This window comes from Cydia amplana, chromosome 5, assembly GCF_948474715.1.
Source record: "Cydia amplana chromosome 5, ilCydAmpl1.1, whole genome shotgun sequence".
Taxonomy (NCBI): Eukaryota; Metazoa; Arthropoda; class Insecta; order Lepidoptera; family Tortricidae; genus Cydia; species Cydia amplana.
Genome location: NC_086073.1, coordinates 15712311 through 15731518, shown reverse-complemented (window position 1 = coordinate 15731518; position 19208 = coordinate 15712311). Strand labels below are relative to the sequence as shown.

Sequence of the window (19208 nt, the reverse complement as noted above, 5' to 3'; positions counted from 1 at the left end):
ATCATTTGGAAGTATTGCAAGATAACAGAAACAATTAAAGTACAACTTACTTTTGCAAGACGAATGATTCTTCCCAATATCAGCCAGTGATCGGATTAGTGGCAACCGTGACATGTTATTGTGATTTCGTTTTTCATGCTGATGCCTATGTTTCCTTAACAGGGCATCCTTAACCTTGTCTCTACTATCGTATCCTAAGCACCCATCGACCACCATATGATCTAAAACAGTGTCCGCGACCTGTTCCAAGCAGTTAGCCTCAATGTCTAAAATCACGGAGCCGTTCAGAATTAAGCTTCGAAGTTCAAAGAGCGAATGGAGGGATAGAGTGGCGACGTGAGGTTTCGACCACCTGTTGCCGCCTTCTTCTACATCTTCTTCAAATTTTATCCATCGGGCGGTTTCTTTCCATTCCAGTTCATCTCCCTCTTTAACCAGCTCTTCCATTTCGGAGAAAAGTGGGTGCGATTCAAGAGTGGCATCGTCCACATCTTCTCCAAGAATAAATTGTACTCGTTGAGCCGGAGGTGTCACTGCAAAAAACAGAGGTGATTACAAAACGATAACATAATATCTGCAAGGTTTAGGACACTAACACTTCCATCGAGATTGTAAAAAGAGGAAAAGTAAAAATAAAAGTGACCACTACTTTTATGATCGAAGACATGTGATATGATTTGACGACCCTACAATAGTTAAGGATAACTAGTTAGACACACAACCCTCCTAGTCTTGAAACATGAAACATGAAAGATAAGAGATGCTCTTTGAATTCTTTGATACACGGACGCTAGAGGACAGCCTATTGACACTACACTGAAATAGCGTCTCGTACTAGCGGCGATTTGTTGAAGATGACCTACTGTTCATCGCTCACTGTGCCCTAACAAACGATAGAGATAGTAAAGATGGATTCATGCTCTTAAGGTGAAAATGGGATAGCGTAAAACTGAAATCAAAAGAAGAACCGTGAATTTACTACTTGTTCTTACATGTTTCGCCATCTTCTGTGACGCTCAGTCGTCTGCCTCGAGGAAATATCGGCCCTACAGAATTAATTATATCACTAATATAATATGTACTATCATTTACATACATAGAATACAATTTTTGAATAGATATATACCTAAAGTCTTAAATAGGGTAGCGTCCGTCTGGGTTATGAGCAGCGAAATAATTATATACACAGTGTCGCTTTCAATATGTATCAAACGGAGGTTTATGAAAGAGAACCTTAAATACTACCGGTTTGACCCCCATGTAGTTCAGCAATAACATTAAATCGTTGCCTCTCTTCTGCTGATCATAGGCCTCTCAGCAGTGGGCGATTAAAGGCTGATATGATGACGATGATGATAAATCGTTGATTTCTCCGAGACCATTCATTTTCGCCGAGGTCATATATCATTGGCCATCGTTTGATCCATACCGAAAGCGATACCTTGTACCTACTTACTTATATTTGACAACAGCACTATGAACTCCAACTTTATACAAAAATGGCACACAAGTGTGTTTCCATTTTATCAAGGAAATTTACTGATATATTCGACGGAAGGTATTGTTTGGATTATAATTGATAATTCCGCTAGCTATAAATAAGCCGCCATTTTCTCTCGGCTGCCGCGTGAAATTGCAATCCCACTTCAAAGCTAACAACACTCCTTGTATCACGAACATGGAACTTGTTTACTCAAGGTCACGTTAGCTTTTTGAGAATAACCCCCTTATTCATAAAGATGATAATTATGTATGTATGAACTATCTATTTAATGTAGGTACAAAACACAAATTACATCTTTATTATGTCTTTAGTTCGAATGGGTTTTGTTTTTTCCTGGCTGGTAAAAGTCAAAGTTACACACTTCAACAGGTACATTTATATAAATAGATATATTATATTATTTTTTATTTATTACTCAAATAAGTGACACAGCATTTCAATAAAAAGTGTAAAAACCAAGGCACTGTGAAACTACAACACATAATATATGATATGTGCCAGAGGATGTTACAACATCATTAAAGAACTTATTAAACAATGACATTTTTTATTGAATAGTACCAGCCGAATTGACACTAGTCTTGTTAGATGGAAAGCGACGCGTGGATTGGAAAGCTCACAGGGGCTTATCTTTACTCCTATACTACATACATTAGAAGATATAAACCAGCTAGTCCAGGTAAAACGTAAACGTTACTTATATCATTACTATCATTAGTATCATTCATTACTGCATGTGAATTAGATTCGGGAGGGAGGGACCACTGTCAATTTGTTTTGTATGTTTGTTTGTAATGTAATGTTTTTTGCTTCATTAAACCTTTTACATTTTTTTTCAATTTTTATAAAGAATTTTGCGATACATCTAAATTGCTTATACGTAATAGTGGTGAGCGTCAGGATGGCGGGTGGACCTTAGCGAGTTTCAATGAAATATTTATAAACATATTGTACCTTCAGGTGGACCTTAATGTATATCCGTGTTTTTAGTAACCAAAATAATACGCAATTCTTATTTATAATTCAGTAACTAGGTATCCTGTTTATGAACATTTACATTAACTTATACCAAAAGTAGAAATAGCAAATCGAGGAAAATGTTTACTAACTTTATCAAAGAAATCCGGGAACTTTGACAAATTATTTATTCAGACATCAAACATTCAATTAAAGAAAATCCTAGCCATAATTTACTTCAGTCCCGGTAAGTAATTAAAATTCGAAGAAACCTGATTGTAGGTGTCTTTGTTTATTAACGAAGTATTCATCGTATTAATGTGTTAGTGAAAATATAGGTAGTTGTTTTCAGATTTTTGCTTAGAACTCTTCTTTCGGAGAACTATTCTTGTCAGTCAGATCTATGTACGTAGGTACCTAATCCTATAACACAGTCAAATACCCTATTGATGGCGTCAACAAACTTTACTGACTAAAGTGACGCTGCTGTCTTATATCGGAGGCCAAGTCTCATGCTGGGTTCCTGAGCCAACGGAGTAAGTAAGTAGTAATTGGACAAAGTAGGAAACTTATCCCAACATACCAGGTCGATCGTCCTCCCCATCGCGATGGTGGTGTTTGTGTTTCCGATGCGAGTGTCTCCGGGCAGGCACGTGCACGCCGACGAACACCGTGTGCGCTCTGTGACCTGAAAGTAAGCCAATATTGGTATTGTACAGGCGCTGCACATAGTACCATCATGATTTAGGGTTCTAGCTAAATTGGACATTCCATAACGTAAGTATGGAACAACCAATTTAGCTAGGACCCTAAATGGCGTAACAATCCCGTGTGGTGACTGTACTTACTACGAAATACACATGAATAGTTAAAGAGCTGTGAGCATTAAAGGTGTAACAGACAGGCGTACCAGACCGCGACCTTGGTCCGGGCCCCTATTCGACATGTGCAACTGTCAGATTTCGCGTCATTTGAAATTCAACTGCTGAAGTTCATTTGAAGTTCATCAAGTGCTGAAGTTCATTTGGTACAAACAATAATTTAACAAAAAACAACTTTGTTTTATTATTACTTTAAGGTTTATAATGGTTTGGTTTGGTTGTCACCTAACTGTGGATTGCTAATGTCAAATTTTGACAAGTAATGATTCCAAAGGTAGACTTGGTTCTCTATGACCTTCGGCACCATCTTGGAGTTTTTGACGTGCGAAAGGGTAATTTATAGCAAAGAGTAAAACTTTTTTTTTCAGTACGTAAGTTTACATGAATTAATGACATCTTGTGAGCGATAGACCAACGAATGCGCTGTAGGCGATGCGGCGGCGAGTAGTGGAACTTACGTGACAATTTCCATCAATCAAAAAGGGACTACATTGCTGATGGTCGATAAAGGCTATTAATAATTGAATTTTAACAGCAAGAATGCCTTATTGACAAGCGATCTTTTTGTTGAACCCACACCTACACGTCAAATAATGCTTGCTCCACACATTCTCCTATAAACGCTCAAAATTGTAAAAAAATGAAACAATTTACTCATCACCTCTCTCAACTCAAGCTGCCTATTTCTAAACCACGTTAATAAACCACAAGTTGTACCTTAAGAGCCTCCTGTTGGAGCTGAGATTTAAATATTTTAGGTAAATATACCCGTCTCGCTAACGGAAGCGGCACCTAAAACTAATGCGATAAGGACAAGGTGAATCCTGCGTAAAAATCTCAAATATCGAGGTCGAGTACGAAACCTCCTGTTTCCTGTTTACTTTTAACTGTTTCCTCCTCCAAAACTTAACCAATCGTAACCAAATTTGGAAATCTAAATGATTATGAAATTATCTGTGTCGGACCGTTTTGCTTTTTTGGCTAATTGATATCAGTTTTGAATACCACGCCTCTCATTGCGGCATAGTCAATTAGGCCATTTTGGCCATTTTTGAAGGGCTCTAGCGCCTTAAAAAACAAAAATATCAAAAAAAGCAAAACGGTCCGACACAGATATTGACAATATTAATCTGTGTTAAAAAAATCATTGCTCTAGCTTCAAAACCCACGGAGGAAACAGTCGAGTACGTTTGTATGGAGAAATGACCACTCCTGTTGGCTCTTAACACATTTCGTAAACCACATATTCAGAAAAGTCCGTATTTTATTACTAAGTGGAACATGAATAGCTTGTATTACTTTTTTGGCATAAAAGTAATCTAAATTAGTCAAAATATTTTGACTAAATATTGCGCTACTGCTACCTACTATATAGGTACCTACTACCTTAGTAACTTGGTAACTTTGTCAGTCACCAACTATTTTGATGCTACCTACAAAGAGCATCAAAATAGTTGGTGACTGACAGGTCAGGCTTCGGTCTTGGTAAGTAATATAGTCAAATACAGTAGGTCATAAGACCTAACATTACTACCAAGACCTAAAAGTACCTATTGTTTAATATGTATCTACTCAGAGATGATTTTTAATTAAAGGAGATTAAATACATATATGTTATTCAACTACAAATAAAAAAATTAGATCTATTTCAGTTTACACATTTTTTTTCGTTTAATTTTAATAAAACATTAAAGTTTTTAAGCATTCAACTTTATTTAATTTTCTTCACTTTATTATTTTCTGATATTTAAGTAGGTATGGTGTTTCAGGTTGGTAACAGGAAATAAGAAAACCACACCTCTCCAAAAACTCTGCTGGTGATTCACATCTGTAAGTTTAAATATGAAACATGATAAAAACACTTAAATTAAAAACTTAATGTCTGGGAGACCGAGTTTTGCTCGGGAAACATATAATAACCCAAAAATGCGCGTTTTCCCAGAGATAAAACCTAGCTAGATCGATTTTGCGCCCCCGTAAACCTCCATATAGCAAATTTCATCTAAATCCGTTTAGAGCCGTTCCCGAGATCCCCGAAATATATATACATATAAATAATTAAATAAATTTACAAGAATTGCTCGTTTAAAGGTATTAAAAACTTATAAATAAATTATTAGCCCTAAATCCTGGTAGTGAGTGTAGTGACCTACCAAGTGCGGTAGGGTGCCCTTCTGCAGGCTGCCCGCTTGCCCCGCTGGATAAGAATGCTGATCCGCATCATCAAAAGCATACAGATATAAAGCGCTTTGACAGCTCCTCATAGAGGCAACGCGCGCTAGGCCGCACGCCATAAATCTAAGCTAAAGTCTTAAATTCGAGATCATGAACATGAAATATTGTTCGCTATAATATTAAAATCATAGGTATTAGACCTATGATTTTACTATTATAGCGAAAAGTTAGCAGGAGACGGCCGTGCCGTGGTCGTGATAGGTACAGCATGCGTGGACCAGACAAGCAAACCCTGAATTATGTCCCTACCTATTTGACTATACCTTTGTTCACCATTATGTTCACCTATGTATATTTACTCTTCTTTCCAAGATAATCATCTTTTTCAAGATGTAACCCGTATAATCGGGCTGTATAATTGCCTTAATTTTTTTTACACAAAGTTGTATGTAATCTTAATTCGATAATTAATGATGTTTTACATATTTATCATATACTATTTTGCAAATTTTTCTTGGATATTTGTACGTTGTTTATTTCGATTGACGATTACTATGACAGCGTTTTTTTTTTCTTTTTTGGCATTTACTACAGTAGCCAGTGTCATGTCGATATAAAAATACTTTAAAAATGGAAAGGTTGAGTCCTCAATACAGTGACATTATAACTCAAACAAGAACCATCCAAAGGGGGGTGGGGGGAAATTTCGTTATCTGCCTCTCTATCACTCTTGCATATACGAGCGAAATTTAATGGTGGCAGATAACGAAATTGGTATCGCGGCAGGCCCTCTTTAAACAAACCGCCTTGATTCATCAATGTTATATTTATTAGGAACAAACGTTGACTGCCGACTGTTCTATATATTATACTACTCTTTGCTGCCCACTTCTAGCGCTGGCGGTACACCGCGAAAATCAGTAAAATGCTGCAAATGGTGTTAAAGGTCTGAAAATCGGTACGATTGATCTTTAGGACATTTGAAACAATTTGACCCGAAGCGCCAACAAATAAAAAAAACGAGAGGAGTTATGACGTCATGTTTTTTTGTATGAAATAAAAAAAAATGTTTAGAAACCTATCGTGTATGGTATTAAACGAAAGGGCTTTCTGAGCCAATGCTAAAAATATATCACATAGTTACATTTCAGTCATTTTGTTTAAATTATAATAAAAATAGTTTTCAAAACATACCAAGTTTGGGCTTCTCCAGATACAATACCATAATTTTTTTTTTTGTAAAATATACCTCAAATTATCCCTAATATCCTCATATCTAACCCTAATAAAGCAATTTTGAAATTATTTACATTTAGGTTTTTTTTTTAATTTTTCAATTTTACAAAGTGTAATAATAGCCCTGCCGAATTACTCAATACGAGTAATAATGTCATTCGGGTAAAATAAGAGTATTGAAACTTGCTTTTTCTACTCCCGTACTTTTATTTGTCATTTAAAGGGTCGTGCACACACCTTTAAACCCCTAACTTATAGTTATCAACACAAGTCTTTAGTCTATTCCCCAAAAAAAATATTTGTGCATACACGCAGTATCTTTTTGGCACTTTTACGATACTTCGTGTAATCACCACTTAAAAAATATTGTATGGAATACATTGTTTCCAATCTAATTTTAATTGTCATTTCTGACAGATGAGTAAACCGTTAATGTAACCAAATGTAAACCAAAAATATTAAAATGTTCATTCCTCTGTAAGAAACCCTAATTAATATTTAAAAAAAACACAAAAAAGAGATTAAAAAACACAAAAAAAAAAACTTTATAATGCTGTATCTCCTAAACCGTGCGTCGTAGCGCAAAAATAATCAAATTTTCGTTCCCCTTTAAGAAACCCCTAAGTAAGATTTAAAAAACACAAAAAAAGAAAAAAAAAGAAAAAAAAGAAAAAGAGGAAGAAAAATATTTATAGGGCTGTATCTCCTAAACCGTGCGTCGTAGCGCAAAAATAATAAAATTTTCGTTCCCCTTAAGAATCCCACGCACTGAACAACCTATCACATTAGGACATGAAACAATCATCATCATCCATTTTTATTATTATTTCATTGCATTTCAAAGTAAGTGCTTGGTCGTAGAAAAAGTATTGTATGCAACGTTGTTTAACTGAGTCAAAAAATACTAGTGGCGTCTTTATTAACAATTTTCGGTTGTTGTTTGTTGTTTTGTTACTCACGCCACTCGCCTTTTTTGACCTCTCTTAAACAACAGTTGCATAAAATACTATTACATGTTCCTTTGGTAATATCTAAGCTTTAAGTAAGAAAAAGTTCTGATGAGTGGGGGGCGGAGAACTCGGGAAAGGGGGGACGTTAAAGGTGAGTTTTTTCGGTTAATTCTTTCTTAATTATTACATAGACAATTTTTACTACGACTTATAGATTCCGAGATATAAGCGACTTTCTGAAAAAAACCGTTATATATTAATTTTATGCTTTCTTTTTAAATATTTAATTGAGAGATTCATAAATCACACTATGTAAAATTGAAAAATAAAAAAAAAACCTAAATGTATATAATTTCAAAATTGCTTTATTAGGGTTAGATATGAGGATATTAGGTATAAGATTAGAGGTATATTTTACAAAAAAAAATTTGCCGTATTGTATCTGGAGAAACCCAAACTTAATTGGTATGTTTTGAAAATTATTTATATTATAATAAAAAAAAAATACTGAAATGTAATGATGTGATATATGTTTGGAATCGGCTCAGAAAGCCCTTTCGTTTAATACCAAACACGATAGGTTTTTAAACAATATTTTTTTTATTCCTTACAAAAAAAGATGACGTCATAACTCCTCTCGTTTTCTTTTTATTTGTTGGTGCTTCGGGTCAAATTGTTTCAAATGTTCTACAAATCAATCGTACCGATTTTCATACCTTTAACATCATTTGCAGCATTTTACTGAATTTCTCGGTGTACCGCCAGCGCTATATAGGTATACTTGGTCAACCAGATCTTGACAGTAGAAAAAGGCGGCAATTTTGAAAAATGTAGGCGCGAAGGGATATCGTCCCATGGAAGATTTGAATTTCGTGCCTTTTTTTACTGACAAGATTTGGTTGACCAGCTATATACATATTATACTACTCTTTGCCTACGCCTTTGTTTTAAACTTTTTTTTAACAAGTTTTCACAGACAATTAAAAATTTGACATAGACACATCAAGGCGGTTTGTTTACAAAGGGGCCTATCGGGAAGTGCGAAAATCGAAACTCAGCTATTTGCCTCTTTATCGCTCGAATATGCAAGAGTGATAGAGAGGTTAGATAACAAAATTTCTAATTTCTGACTGTATTTTTCTTTAAATATTTTCAAATATAATTAAGTTGCGTTGTTTTATCACAAAGTTAAAAAGACTTAAAAGACCACTGTCTGTATCATCACCATCAGATCAGCTCGATGGTAACCATAAAAATATTGTATTGTCACCCATATTACATATTATGTACTTATGTAAATTTTCAGCTTCATTGAACACCCGAGAAGTGGGTCAAATCTAGACACGCGGTAGCGTGTCCAGCCAAGTTCAAAGAAAAAGGAACTGGCGACGCAGCAACCGTGTGTAATATTACACGAACCATTTCGAGCTACTTTTGACCCCTTCACAACTTGAAACCTACTTAACCTACACACATGAAATTTGGCACATGTATTCAAGTCCCTTAGCTTGTTCAAAATACACTATTTCATAAACATAGCTCAAACAGTTATTGATAAATTAACCTTTAAAAACCGGCATTTTTGTGACTGACTGACATATAGATCAAAAACCTAACCCACTTCCAGGTGACCTAGAAACTTGAAATTTGGCATCAAGGTAGACTATTAGGTGTATATAGAAGGAAAAATGTGAAAATTGGAAATGATTGATATTTTGATGGAAAAAAAAATAATTAATACTTATAGACCAAAAACCTAACCCACTTCTAGATCACTTAGAAACTTGATATTTGGCATCAAAGTCGACTATTAGGTGCATATAGAAGGAAAAATGTGAAAACTGGAAATTATTGATATTTCGATGGAAAAAAAATAATTAATACTTATAGACCAAAAACCTAACCCACTTCTAGATGACTTAGAAACTTGATATTTGGCATCAAGGTAGACTATTAGGTGCATATAGAGGGAAAAATCTGAAAACTGGAAATTATTGATATATCGATGGAAAAAAAAAATACTTATAGACCAAAAACCTAGCCCACTTCTAGATTACTTAGAAACTTGATATTTGGAATGAAAGTAGACTATAAGGCGTATACAAAAGAAAAAATGTGAAACTGAAACTTTTTGACAATTAACCGCGCGTTAGCGAGGGTCTCCTTTTCAGCTTAGGCAAACTGCTTTCATGATGAATACTATAGTAATTTCTGTACAAAAAGTAATGATATCCCAACAAAAACATAAATGTGAATTGAGAGCCAAGTTCAATATTGAGAATATGTGTCGTTGTTAACTCGCCGACAAAAGAATTGAGATCTATATGGGTGCCAAGTTCTGTGCTGTGTAGAAAATCCTGAGATTATAAAGGATTTGTCTTGGCTAGTTTTTACGTATAGGCATATAGGTAATATATATTTTTCTGTTAGTTTTTCAAAAACTTGGTTTGTTGTTAAAAACTAGCCAAGACAAATCCTTTATAATTTCAGGATTTTCTACACAGCACATAACTTGGCACCCATATAGATCTCAATTCTTTTGTCGGCGAGTCAACAAACGACACGTATTCTCAATATTGAACTTGGCTCTCATTTCACATTTATGTTTTTGTTGGGATTTAATTTGCATGATTTGATTGGAACCACATTGGAACAGACAGACAACCAACGGGACAGATGAAACTAAGTAAAAGCTTGAAAAAATGTGGCTTTTTCAATTTCTATTGCAACTTCAGATGAAAACGGGGTTTCTATTGTTTCCCAGATAGTTTTAAGCCATAATGTATTGTTTGCTCGAATTTTCGTTAGTCATAATTCATTTGGTTCAGAAACGCGTCACTTTTCAGGATTGCCATAAAACAAATCTAACCTAACCTAACCTATCTATAGGATAACCTAACTAAAATCTTGAAATGTTAACGGTTTCAGTTTTATGAGTTATGATAATATGACAAACAATACATTATGACTTAAAACTTTCGTCCAGGAACATAAAGTTGAATTCCTAAAATGTTGAAATCCTGAAATGTTGAATTTGACTTGAACTTAACTAGGGAGCCCCGCTTCGCGTGGCTCCTATTTCTAGGCGATTTGCCCTTCGGGCATCTGAAGCTACCTAACGAACCTAACCTACCTACCTATTGATTTAGTCTGATATCAGTGATATCCGTGAAAATATTATTCAACATTTTGAGAATCCAACATTTCGATAATTCAACATTATGAGAATTCAACTTTCTGTTCCTGGAGGAAAACTTTATGGGAAACAACGGGACCCCATGAAAACGTCCTTATTGAAGCATAAGGACCCTTAATTTATGGAAAGCCACATATAACAACCAATTCGAGGCTACTAGGTGGCAAAATACGACTCAATACGAGTAGGTAGGTCAAATACACGAGAGTAAGGATTTATATTTGGCCAAATATTCTTGTGACAAAGTTATTCTTCCTCGCGTTATCTCGATTTTGCCACGGATCATGAGAACCTATTGTTCGCTTGACAATTAATCTCAAGGATTGGCGTAGGCACTAGTTTTTCCGAAAGCAACTGCCATCTGACCTTCCAACCCAGAGGGTAAACTAGGCCTTATTGGGATCTGTTAGGCTGTTAAAGTTTAAAGTTACCTACTCGTAAGTCTCGTAACACAACATATAAGTTTCACATAACAAAATTACCTACATATATATATATATATATATATATATATATATATATATATATATATATATATATATATATTATGTACCTAAACATATTACTTTTCTAAAAAAAGGACTGAAATCTAGTGCTGCGAAGAAACGGTATTTTTGTTCGGCTTTTTTGTTGCTATTTTGGCATATGGATACATGGTAGAAGAAGTAAGTATGGAATCCTCCTCCGTTTTGCGTGGTCCGACGCACCTGGCCGGGTTTTCGCGATTTTCCGTCAATGTCTGTCAATACCTTATTTCTTACGAACACCTAAAATAATAAGTTTAAAATTAATCTCAATGTCTCCAGTTTGCTGTTCATTCAAACTGACAAAATCCAAATTTCTGAGGCAATATACAACCGCTGTCTTATATAAGCCATTAAAATTCATCATGAATAACCCCACGTTGCGTTGTTATAAATTTAATTAAAAAAATAATTATTGTATTTAATTTATAACAACTAATTAGGCATAGCGTCCAATTTAGAATATGACACAGGCACTAGTTCTTACGAATTTTACCTTAATTTATTAATCAAAGGACCTGAGGTAAAAGTGAGAAGAGGTTAATAAGCAGATGCACCAGCTAGTCGCCGACGCTCCGCTTCCCCCGGGATTAGCCCTTAAGCCTGCACCTAACAGACTGGCTCATAGGGGGCTATGAGCTTGCTGTTGCGTCAATTTTCATTTTTAGAAAAAAAAACTAGTCTACTAACTACTAACAACACAATATATGCTTATTTTGCCGCATTCTTCACTATCTCTCCCTATTTCACTGCCATCTAACCCAGAGGACAAAAATATAGCTTATTGTGGCTACTGGCTACTCCGTCTTCCTCATGACTCATGATATTTTACTTCACCATAAAGTAATTGGTGTAATATCAAATGATATTTTTCACACAAGTTACAAGATGTTCATTGCTAAGAGCCGGGGTTAGGACCCACGACGATTGGTTTAAAATTTAAACTTTATATATAATTTGTTACCTAGTAATTATACTAAATCTGTTTTCTTTTTGACATTTAGTGGTATATGTATTGCTGTATGTTTATTGTCAAGTTTTTTTTATTTCTGGACAATTGTCATATATTCGTTTTCATGATAGATCTACACCAACGCAACTGCATGTCATGTTCTTGCGGTTTATTTTTATAACGCCAAGATCGAAATTTGACTGTTAACTCCATCTTGCGTCGAGTAGGGGAATCAAAAAACTATAGAAAATAGAAATGCAGTTTACTCTATGCCATAGAATCCCCTTTTAAATGTCATAAATCCAAACATGGCGGCCATACCAATAGACAACCAAGTCTAGCGATGAAATGATTTGTTTACATGAGATTCACTGACAGGTGACACACTTTACCTATTCGACAACCCATGATTGTTCAGATTCAAATGAACTTCAACATGCGACGTCAAAAGTGGCATGTCGAATAAGGCCCCCGGTCAGCATATTATATCTTTCTCGATCGTATAGCTGCGTTCTTAACGGACGTAAGGGGGCGTACCAGTACACCAATATGTTACAGCTTTTAGCGAACACGAGGCAAATGACCGGCTCTACGTTCGACGTTGAAATGTCGGACGCTGTTCGTTCTCATAATTCAGGCTCACAGTTCAGGCTAGTGGAGCCCGTGTAACCTATCGTTACCTGTTTTACGTGTGGCCTGCGTATCAGTCTTTGATTGAATTTTTTAAGAAGAAATAGGGACCTACGAATTAATAAGTACCGTTTGAAACATTGTTTTATGGAGCTAACACCAGCCCGGCAGTTGTCCCTTTCGTGATTTAAAAGATTAAAGAATAAGCGTTGGTTTCTTCGAGAAACTATTTTAGAAAAAGTTCGCTGTCATCAGTCAGATTAGTGTTTATTGCGATTTCATACATTGTTACTTGCGTTTAGTGGCATAGATATGAACTCGCAATAAACATTAATATGTACAAAAAGGGGGCCTAGCAAAGATGAAACGCTATTGTCTCTCTAACTCTTCCATATTAGTACGATAGAGACAAATAGCGTTTCGTTTCGTTTCTCTGTGAACAATTGTCATGGCTAAGCGGCTAAGCCCCCTGGCCCCAATGTCAAAGCCAGCTTCAGTAATGGATGCATAGTAGCGTTGTTGATCGTGACTGACTTTCTGAAGGGATGACAGCAGGGTATTGAGTTCCGGATGTACGCTGAAGCTTCCGGAATGTATGACATCGCGCTAATGCTTGCAACAGGTGTCCTTTTCTCTAGCTTTGGTAAAATCAATATGAATTGTAGGTATTCGAAGATAAATTCTCACTCCCGCTCACTTTGAGAGAGGACAAAATATTTACAGTTTTTTTAAATTGTGATTTAGGTCAGTTGAAGTTAGATACAGTAAGCCCGTTCTTATATAAATCATGCTTCGATTCTTGATTAATGTCCCCTTTCACCTTACCTATGGGTAATATCTGAACGATAAATTCTAAATCATAATACCTTTAACTATAGTCTTATTGCTTACGTGATAATAATACCTTAATACCTAGGCGTTCCTCCCGCATTCCCGGGCGTATTCCTCAAAAATTTGACAAAGAAATTTGAAGAAGATTAAGGACTCCTAAAAGAAAATAATAATACTATTTCTATAGCAGATGAATTATATAAGTAAACTGGTATAAGTTTAGTAAAAAATAACTTAAGAGGAAAGTGGCGGGCGTCCGCTTGTCGAATCGCCTGATGGTAAGCATAATGGTAAGCGTAATGGTAATCCGTTGCTTATGGACACCTGCAACACCAGAGGTTGCCGGCCTTTAAGAAGTACGCTCATACGGCATGGCATGGCAGACGTAAATCATACCTACATCATAAAATAAATGGAAAAGTTAACCAAGTTCGGAATCTACGAACAGATAACGAATCGGCACGCTGTCGAAACGTATTAACTCGACCTAGACGCAGATTAGGGCTGATGTAGACGGCGCGCGAACTCGCCTGCGATTTTAGTTACATTGCGGACTGTTGGTTACGTCCAATTCAACCGACCGACCAAAACCCGCAATGAAATGAAACTCGCATGCGAGTTCTCGCATCGTCTAAATGGTCCCTTAGTCTTGCAGTGCAAAGCCGATAGTCATCCGTGCAGAGCTCCTTGAGCTGAATTCCAGGTTAAGACTACGTAACTTGAACCTTTCAATTTATTATTTATTTTATTTATTACTAGCGGGGCTTCGCACGGGTTAACAAATTATACATAAACCTTCCTCTTGAATCACTATATCTATTAAAAAACCGCATCAAATTCCGTTGCGTAGTTTTAAAGATCTAAGCATACATAGGGACAGACAGACAGCGGGAAGCGACTTTGTTTTATACTATGTAGTGATATTTCGAACCTATTGTGTCCCACTGCTGGGCAAAGGCCTCCCCCTCTTAAACTGTTTATACGACAACGGTTTCACTCACTTGAAATTTTAGTCGCTATTGGCGACATGTTTCGGGCCCTTCGGCGTCAGTCGATACAGCCGCCCTACCAAACCTTCACGTGACAACTCCGGATGCGGAGTGCACCGCGCCCCCCGCCCCCGCCCTGTCAGCGCGCGCGCAACGAGCGACGAGGAGGGCGGCGCGATCAGTGCACGAGTTGCAGTCGCCGCGAGCACTCGAGCCTGAGGATGGACCCCCGAAGGGCCCGAAACATGTCGCCAATAGCGACTAAAAATTCAAGTGAGTGAAACCGTTGTCGTATAAACAGTTTAAAATATGTCTCACGAAAGTTTAATATCGAATCCTCCCAGGGCTTCTTCCCGAAGGATTAGTCTCAAAAGATTTTTTGGTCTACCTAAAATACTTTTACTTGAATTAAAAACATTGTAGGTACCTGTAATCATTTCAGTTCCATCGACACTTCTGTTTGTCTAACCAAAGAGAATTAGTCTAACTTACCCTGCTCTAACTTCTAACTCTTCAAAACTTCTTAAACTTTTCCCGGCTTCTCAACTGAACCGATTTTGAATAATAATTATAGAAAGCTTGTCCCGAAGATGGGCATAGACTGTTTTATTTTTAGAAATCTACCTCCTGAGGGGAGAAGGGGTACGAATTTCACGCAAAAATATGTTTATGTGAATGAAAAAAATCTCAGAAGTATATTTCATTTAAAACTTTACGAGCTTGCTAAAAATATTACCAACAAATATTAAAGCAAAATCCAATTCCCCTGACCTTCAGAGATTCAATTTAACACTTTAATAGACTGCATTAATATAAAATCTGTTTAGTCGCGCCAAGAATATGTAATGAAGCAGTCATTAATGGCCACATTATGCATTCAGCGGCTGGGAAAATAGGAATATCGTGTCGATCTGCACTAGGGCTGATATGAGGTTATGATGTCGCAGCAGGCAGCGAAGCAACATCGGAAAATAAAATTATTTTTACGGACACCTATCACATATAGTCAGCATCAAAAATAACTGAGTACACTACGCGTCAAAAATATCTATCGTATCTAAGTATTTTCTTTAATAGCTTAACAGAAAGAGCCCCTTTATGTAGGATAATTAGTCTGTGACAGATACTTTAAGACGCCAATTGAAGAGATATATGTATCTCTATCTGGAAAATAATTCCAGGATGGCAGTTCCATCAAAATGTCATAGTACACCGGCCTGCCTACGCAATAGACCTATTTGAAACTGAGGGTAAACAATCACTTACTATTGCCTAGACAATAGAGTTTATGTACCTACACATATTTCTGAGTATCTTGTCTTCTCCAATATAGCAATGGCGACTTTTGATTTTGACATTGTGACTGATTCTTAATTCAATTTACTTTGTCCTAAAAATAGGCATTTGGGTCTATTGGGAAATGTTAATTTTATTGCTGATTTGTATGTAGGTACACGTTTACGGCGGGATAATGGATATAATCTATAACAATTTTACTATAGAATAGCTACGATACCTACCAGTACCTTCAACAGCTTAATAATGGGTAGACATTTAGAATAAACAAATATTCTACATCTAAATACATAAATAAATATTATGGGACACATCGACCGAGCTCCATATAATTTTTTGTAATATTCAGTGTCAATAATTGGGTGGTTCAACTCTATTTGTTAGAGAAATTACTTGATAAAGCTAATGCTACGAACCCCTCAAAGTTCACGAAAAAGGTTCTGTGGTGGGAAGATACTTTCTTTATTTAATTAAGGTATAACAGTGTAAGTAAATACTGTGTTTCCAAGATGATGGTAACGATAATCTGATCTACGAGTAAGGTTAACAGAGTGTAGGCTGAGGTTGTTCACTGGCCATTACGGGGTCAAAGGTATTCTGGCCAAAATGGGACACGCTTACAACACCGATTGTCGTATGTGTGGCGAAGAGGAAGAGACAATAAAACACCTAATGTGTGAATGTCACGCCCTCGCCAGACAAAGAATGAAGGACTTTGGAGCAGGATATCTGGAACCAAAGGACTTTAAAACGCTACCCATGAGCTCCATCATCCGACACATGGATATGGTGGGAAAAGCTCTTGAGTAGCTGACGGGTCTTTCCTAGGGGGTAATTGCACAAAAGATCTCTATGGGTCGAAGTGTATCTGCAAGGGCCCCCGAACAACATAAGATAAGATGAGGCTGAGGTTACATTAAAGGGCACTGAGTAGGTCTCTCCCAACCTTAAGCGTAATATGGCAGTCAATTGGAAAATCGAGAAAGGCCTCCATTACGAAATTTACGAGTGTGTACAATGACCGACATTACATCATAATATCAGCCGAGAAACATTCCGTGGACTCTCGTTGACGAGGCAATAGGACGCAACTATTAGTCATTCTTAGTCATTTTCTTTTTTCGTGAGTAAAATTACATTACGCATGTTTAGAACCAATTTTCATGTACCTTTTTCCAAAAATACTTCTAGTTACAATTTTTAACGTTGCGTTTTAGTTAAAAAGTATTTAATATCTATTACAAGGTAGATGGCAGCGGGTAGCGGACGATCGGTCGTTGTGAATATCCGGAAGTCTTTGACCTAATCGTGGATGTTTTTTCCCAATGAAGAGCCTCAAAACAAAACACTATCGGTAGATAGCGTGTATTCAGTAAATTACAAGGATAATTAAATAGCGGTCGAGAGATTGAATAGGGCCCATTTAGACGGTGCGAGAACTTGCATTTGAGTTTCATTACATTGCGTCATTTGATCGGTCAGCTGAATTGATGTAACCTCAATGGTCCGCAATGTAACTAAAATTGTATACGAGTTCGCGTGCCGATGCCGTCTAAATGAGCCCTTGGCTCGTAGGCTAAGAGGTTCGGGTAATGTGATAGTTAATCGAAATCAGGAAAGGGTTAGTTCTGAAATAATGAGACTAGTGGGTTATTAGTGCTGGTGATTGATTGGTTAAAATGTATTTCTTCTTCGAGAGTGGCAACAATTCGGTAGATTATGGCTTTCAATTAGTTCATAACGATACAAGTGCGAAAAGTAGGAAGTTCGCAACGAGTGGCGATAAATGAAACACGACCGATGTAATGTACTAATTTACAAATAGCATAATAGGTAGTTATTCTGTGTATAAATTACTTGGGTAACCTTCATAAAATTGAAAAGACAAGAAAAAGCTTTTTGTATTTTCCAGGCAAAATCGTTGGACCTTTATGAATAAATTAAATTATATTAAATAATCGCTTATTTCAGGCAAGACCCATATACCTAAGTGTTAGTAACAGGACTTAAATACTAATGTTAGAGTACAATTTTCATTAAAACCTACCATGCAAGACAGTATACCTATTTAGAAATAAGATAATACAGTACCGGGTGAGCCGTACACTTTGATATAAAACAAATTAATTAGTTTTCTTCTTACATTTAATTGAATAACACCAAAAAAACATTTAAGTGCATCGTCATTATTCACAATATTTTTTAAATAATTTTGTATTTTCTGTTGCTGTATATCCCGATACAATACAATATCAATCCACAGCGCAGGCTTCGACATAGGTGCTACACATAAAAATAGTCAAAAAATACAAAAACTAAAAAAAATACACTAACATTACAACGACCTTATTACATCACATTAACGTCCATTTTCGAACGACCGCTCACAGGTATAGCATGGTCGTTATTTCAGGCGCGCCAGCCAAGCATGCGCCGAGTGCACTGACCTTGTCCTAAGGGCAGGGTTAGAGCCACGCTAAGTGGTGGCCATCTTGAAAAGGTAAATAGATAAATACTGCCCGTGTCAATCACGACCCTTCTGATAAAAAAACAAAAAAAAATGCAAATGACTGTCGACTGTGATTCCACCCTGATGGATATTATGCGAGATTGGCAGTTTTTAACCTTTTGGACGCCAATAACCGATATATCCGCACCGTAGGTTCAACGCCAAAGACCGATTAATCTGTCACATATCACAGAGCAACATAGACCTACGTGCATATGCATAAAGTTCAATTTCAGTTTTGACACTTCGGTGACGTGGCGTCAGCGTGACAGCTTTTGTGTTATGTTTGACATGGCGTCGAAAAGGATAAACAAGCGTCAATATTGTAAAAATAATAACAAAGCCCAAATAAAAGAGGTTTAGAAATAGTCCGATTACTAAAAATAAAACTTAACAAAAAATATAAATCTGCTGTGTTAGAAATTAAATTCTAACACCACTTGTCGCTGTCAAATTGTCAATATTTGGAAAGTAATATGAAAATTCATCTACAACTCAAACACACAACAAATTAAATAAGTTCGAGCAATTTCAAAAGTACAAAACACGTTGACAAATTTATCGCAAAATACTAATTA

General features: G+C 36.3%; 1 protein-coding gene across 6 annotated transcripts in view; it reads right to left on the bottom strand.

Moving 5' to 3' along the window:
* LOC134648133 (sodium bicarbonate cotransporter 3) overlaps nt 1-19208 on the bottom strand; it is a 74851-nt gene that overhangs the window by 5553 nt on the left and 50090 nt on the right. For 4 of the 6 annotated variants that reach the window (XM_063502605.1, XM_063502606.1, XM_063502608.1 and 1 more), the window contains 3 exons: nt 3045-3149; nt 993-1046; nt 51-533 (listed from right to left, as the gene is read on the bottom strand). In XM_063502605.1, coding sequence (XP_063358675.1) covers nt 51-533; nt 993-1046; nt 3045-3149 — 642 coding nt within the window. The remainder of the gene's footprint in view (nt 1-50; nt 534-992; nt 1047-3044; nt 3150-19208) is intronic. The other 2 variants (XM_063502607.1, XM_063502610.1) reach the window with 1 other exon arrangement.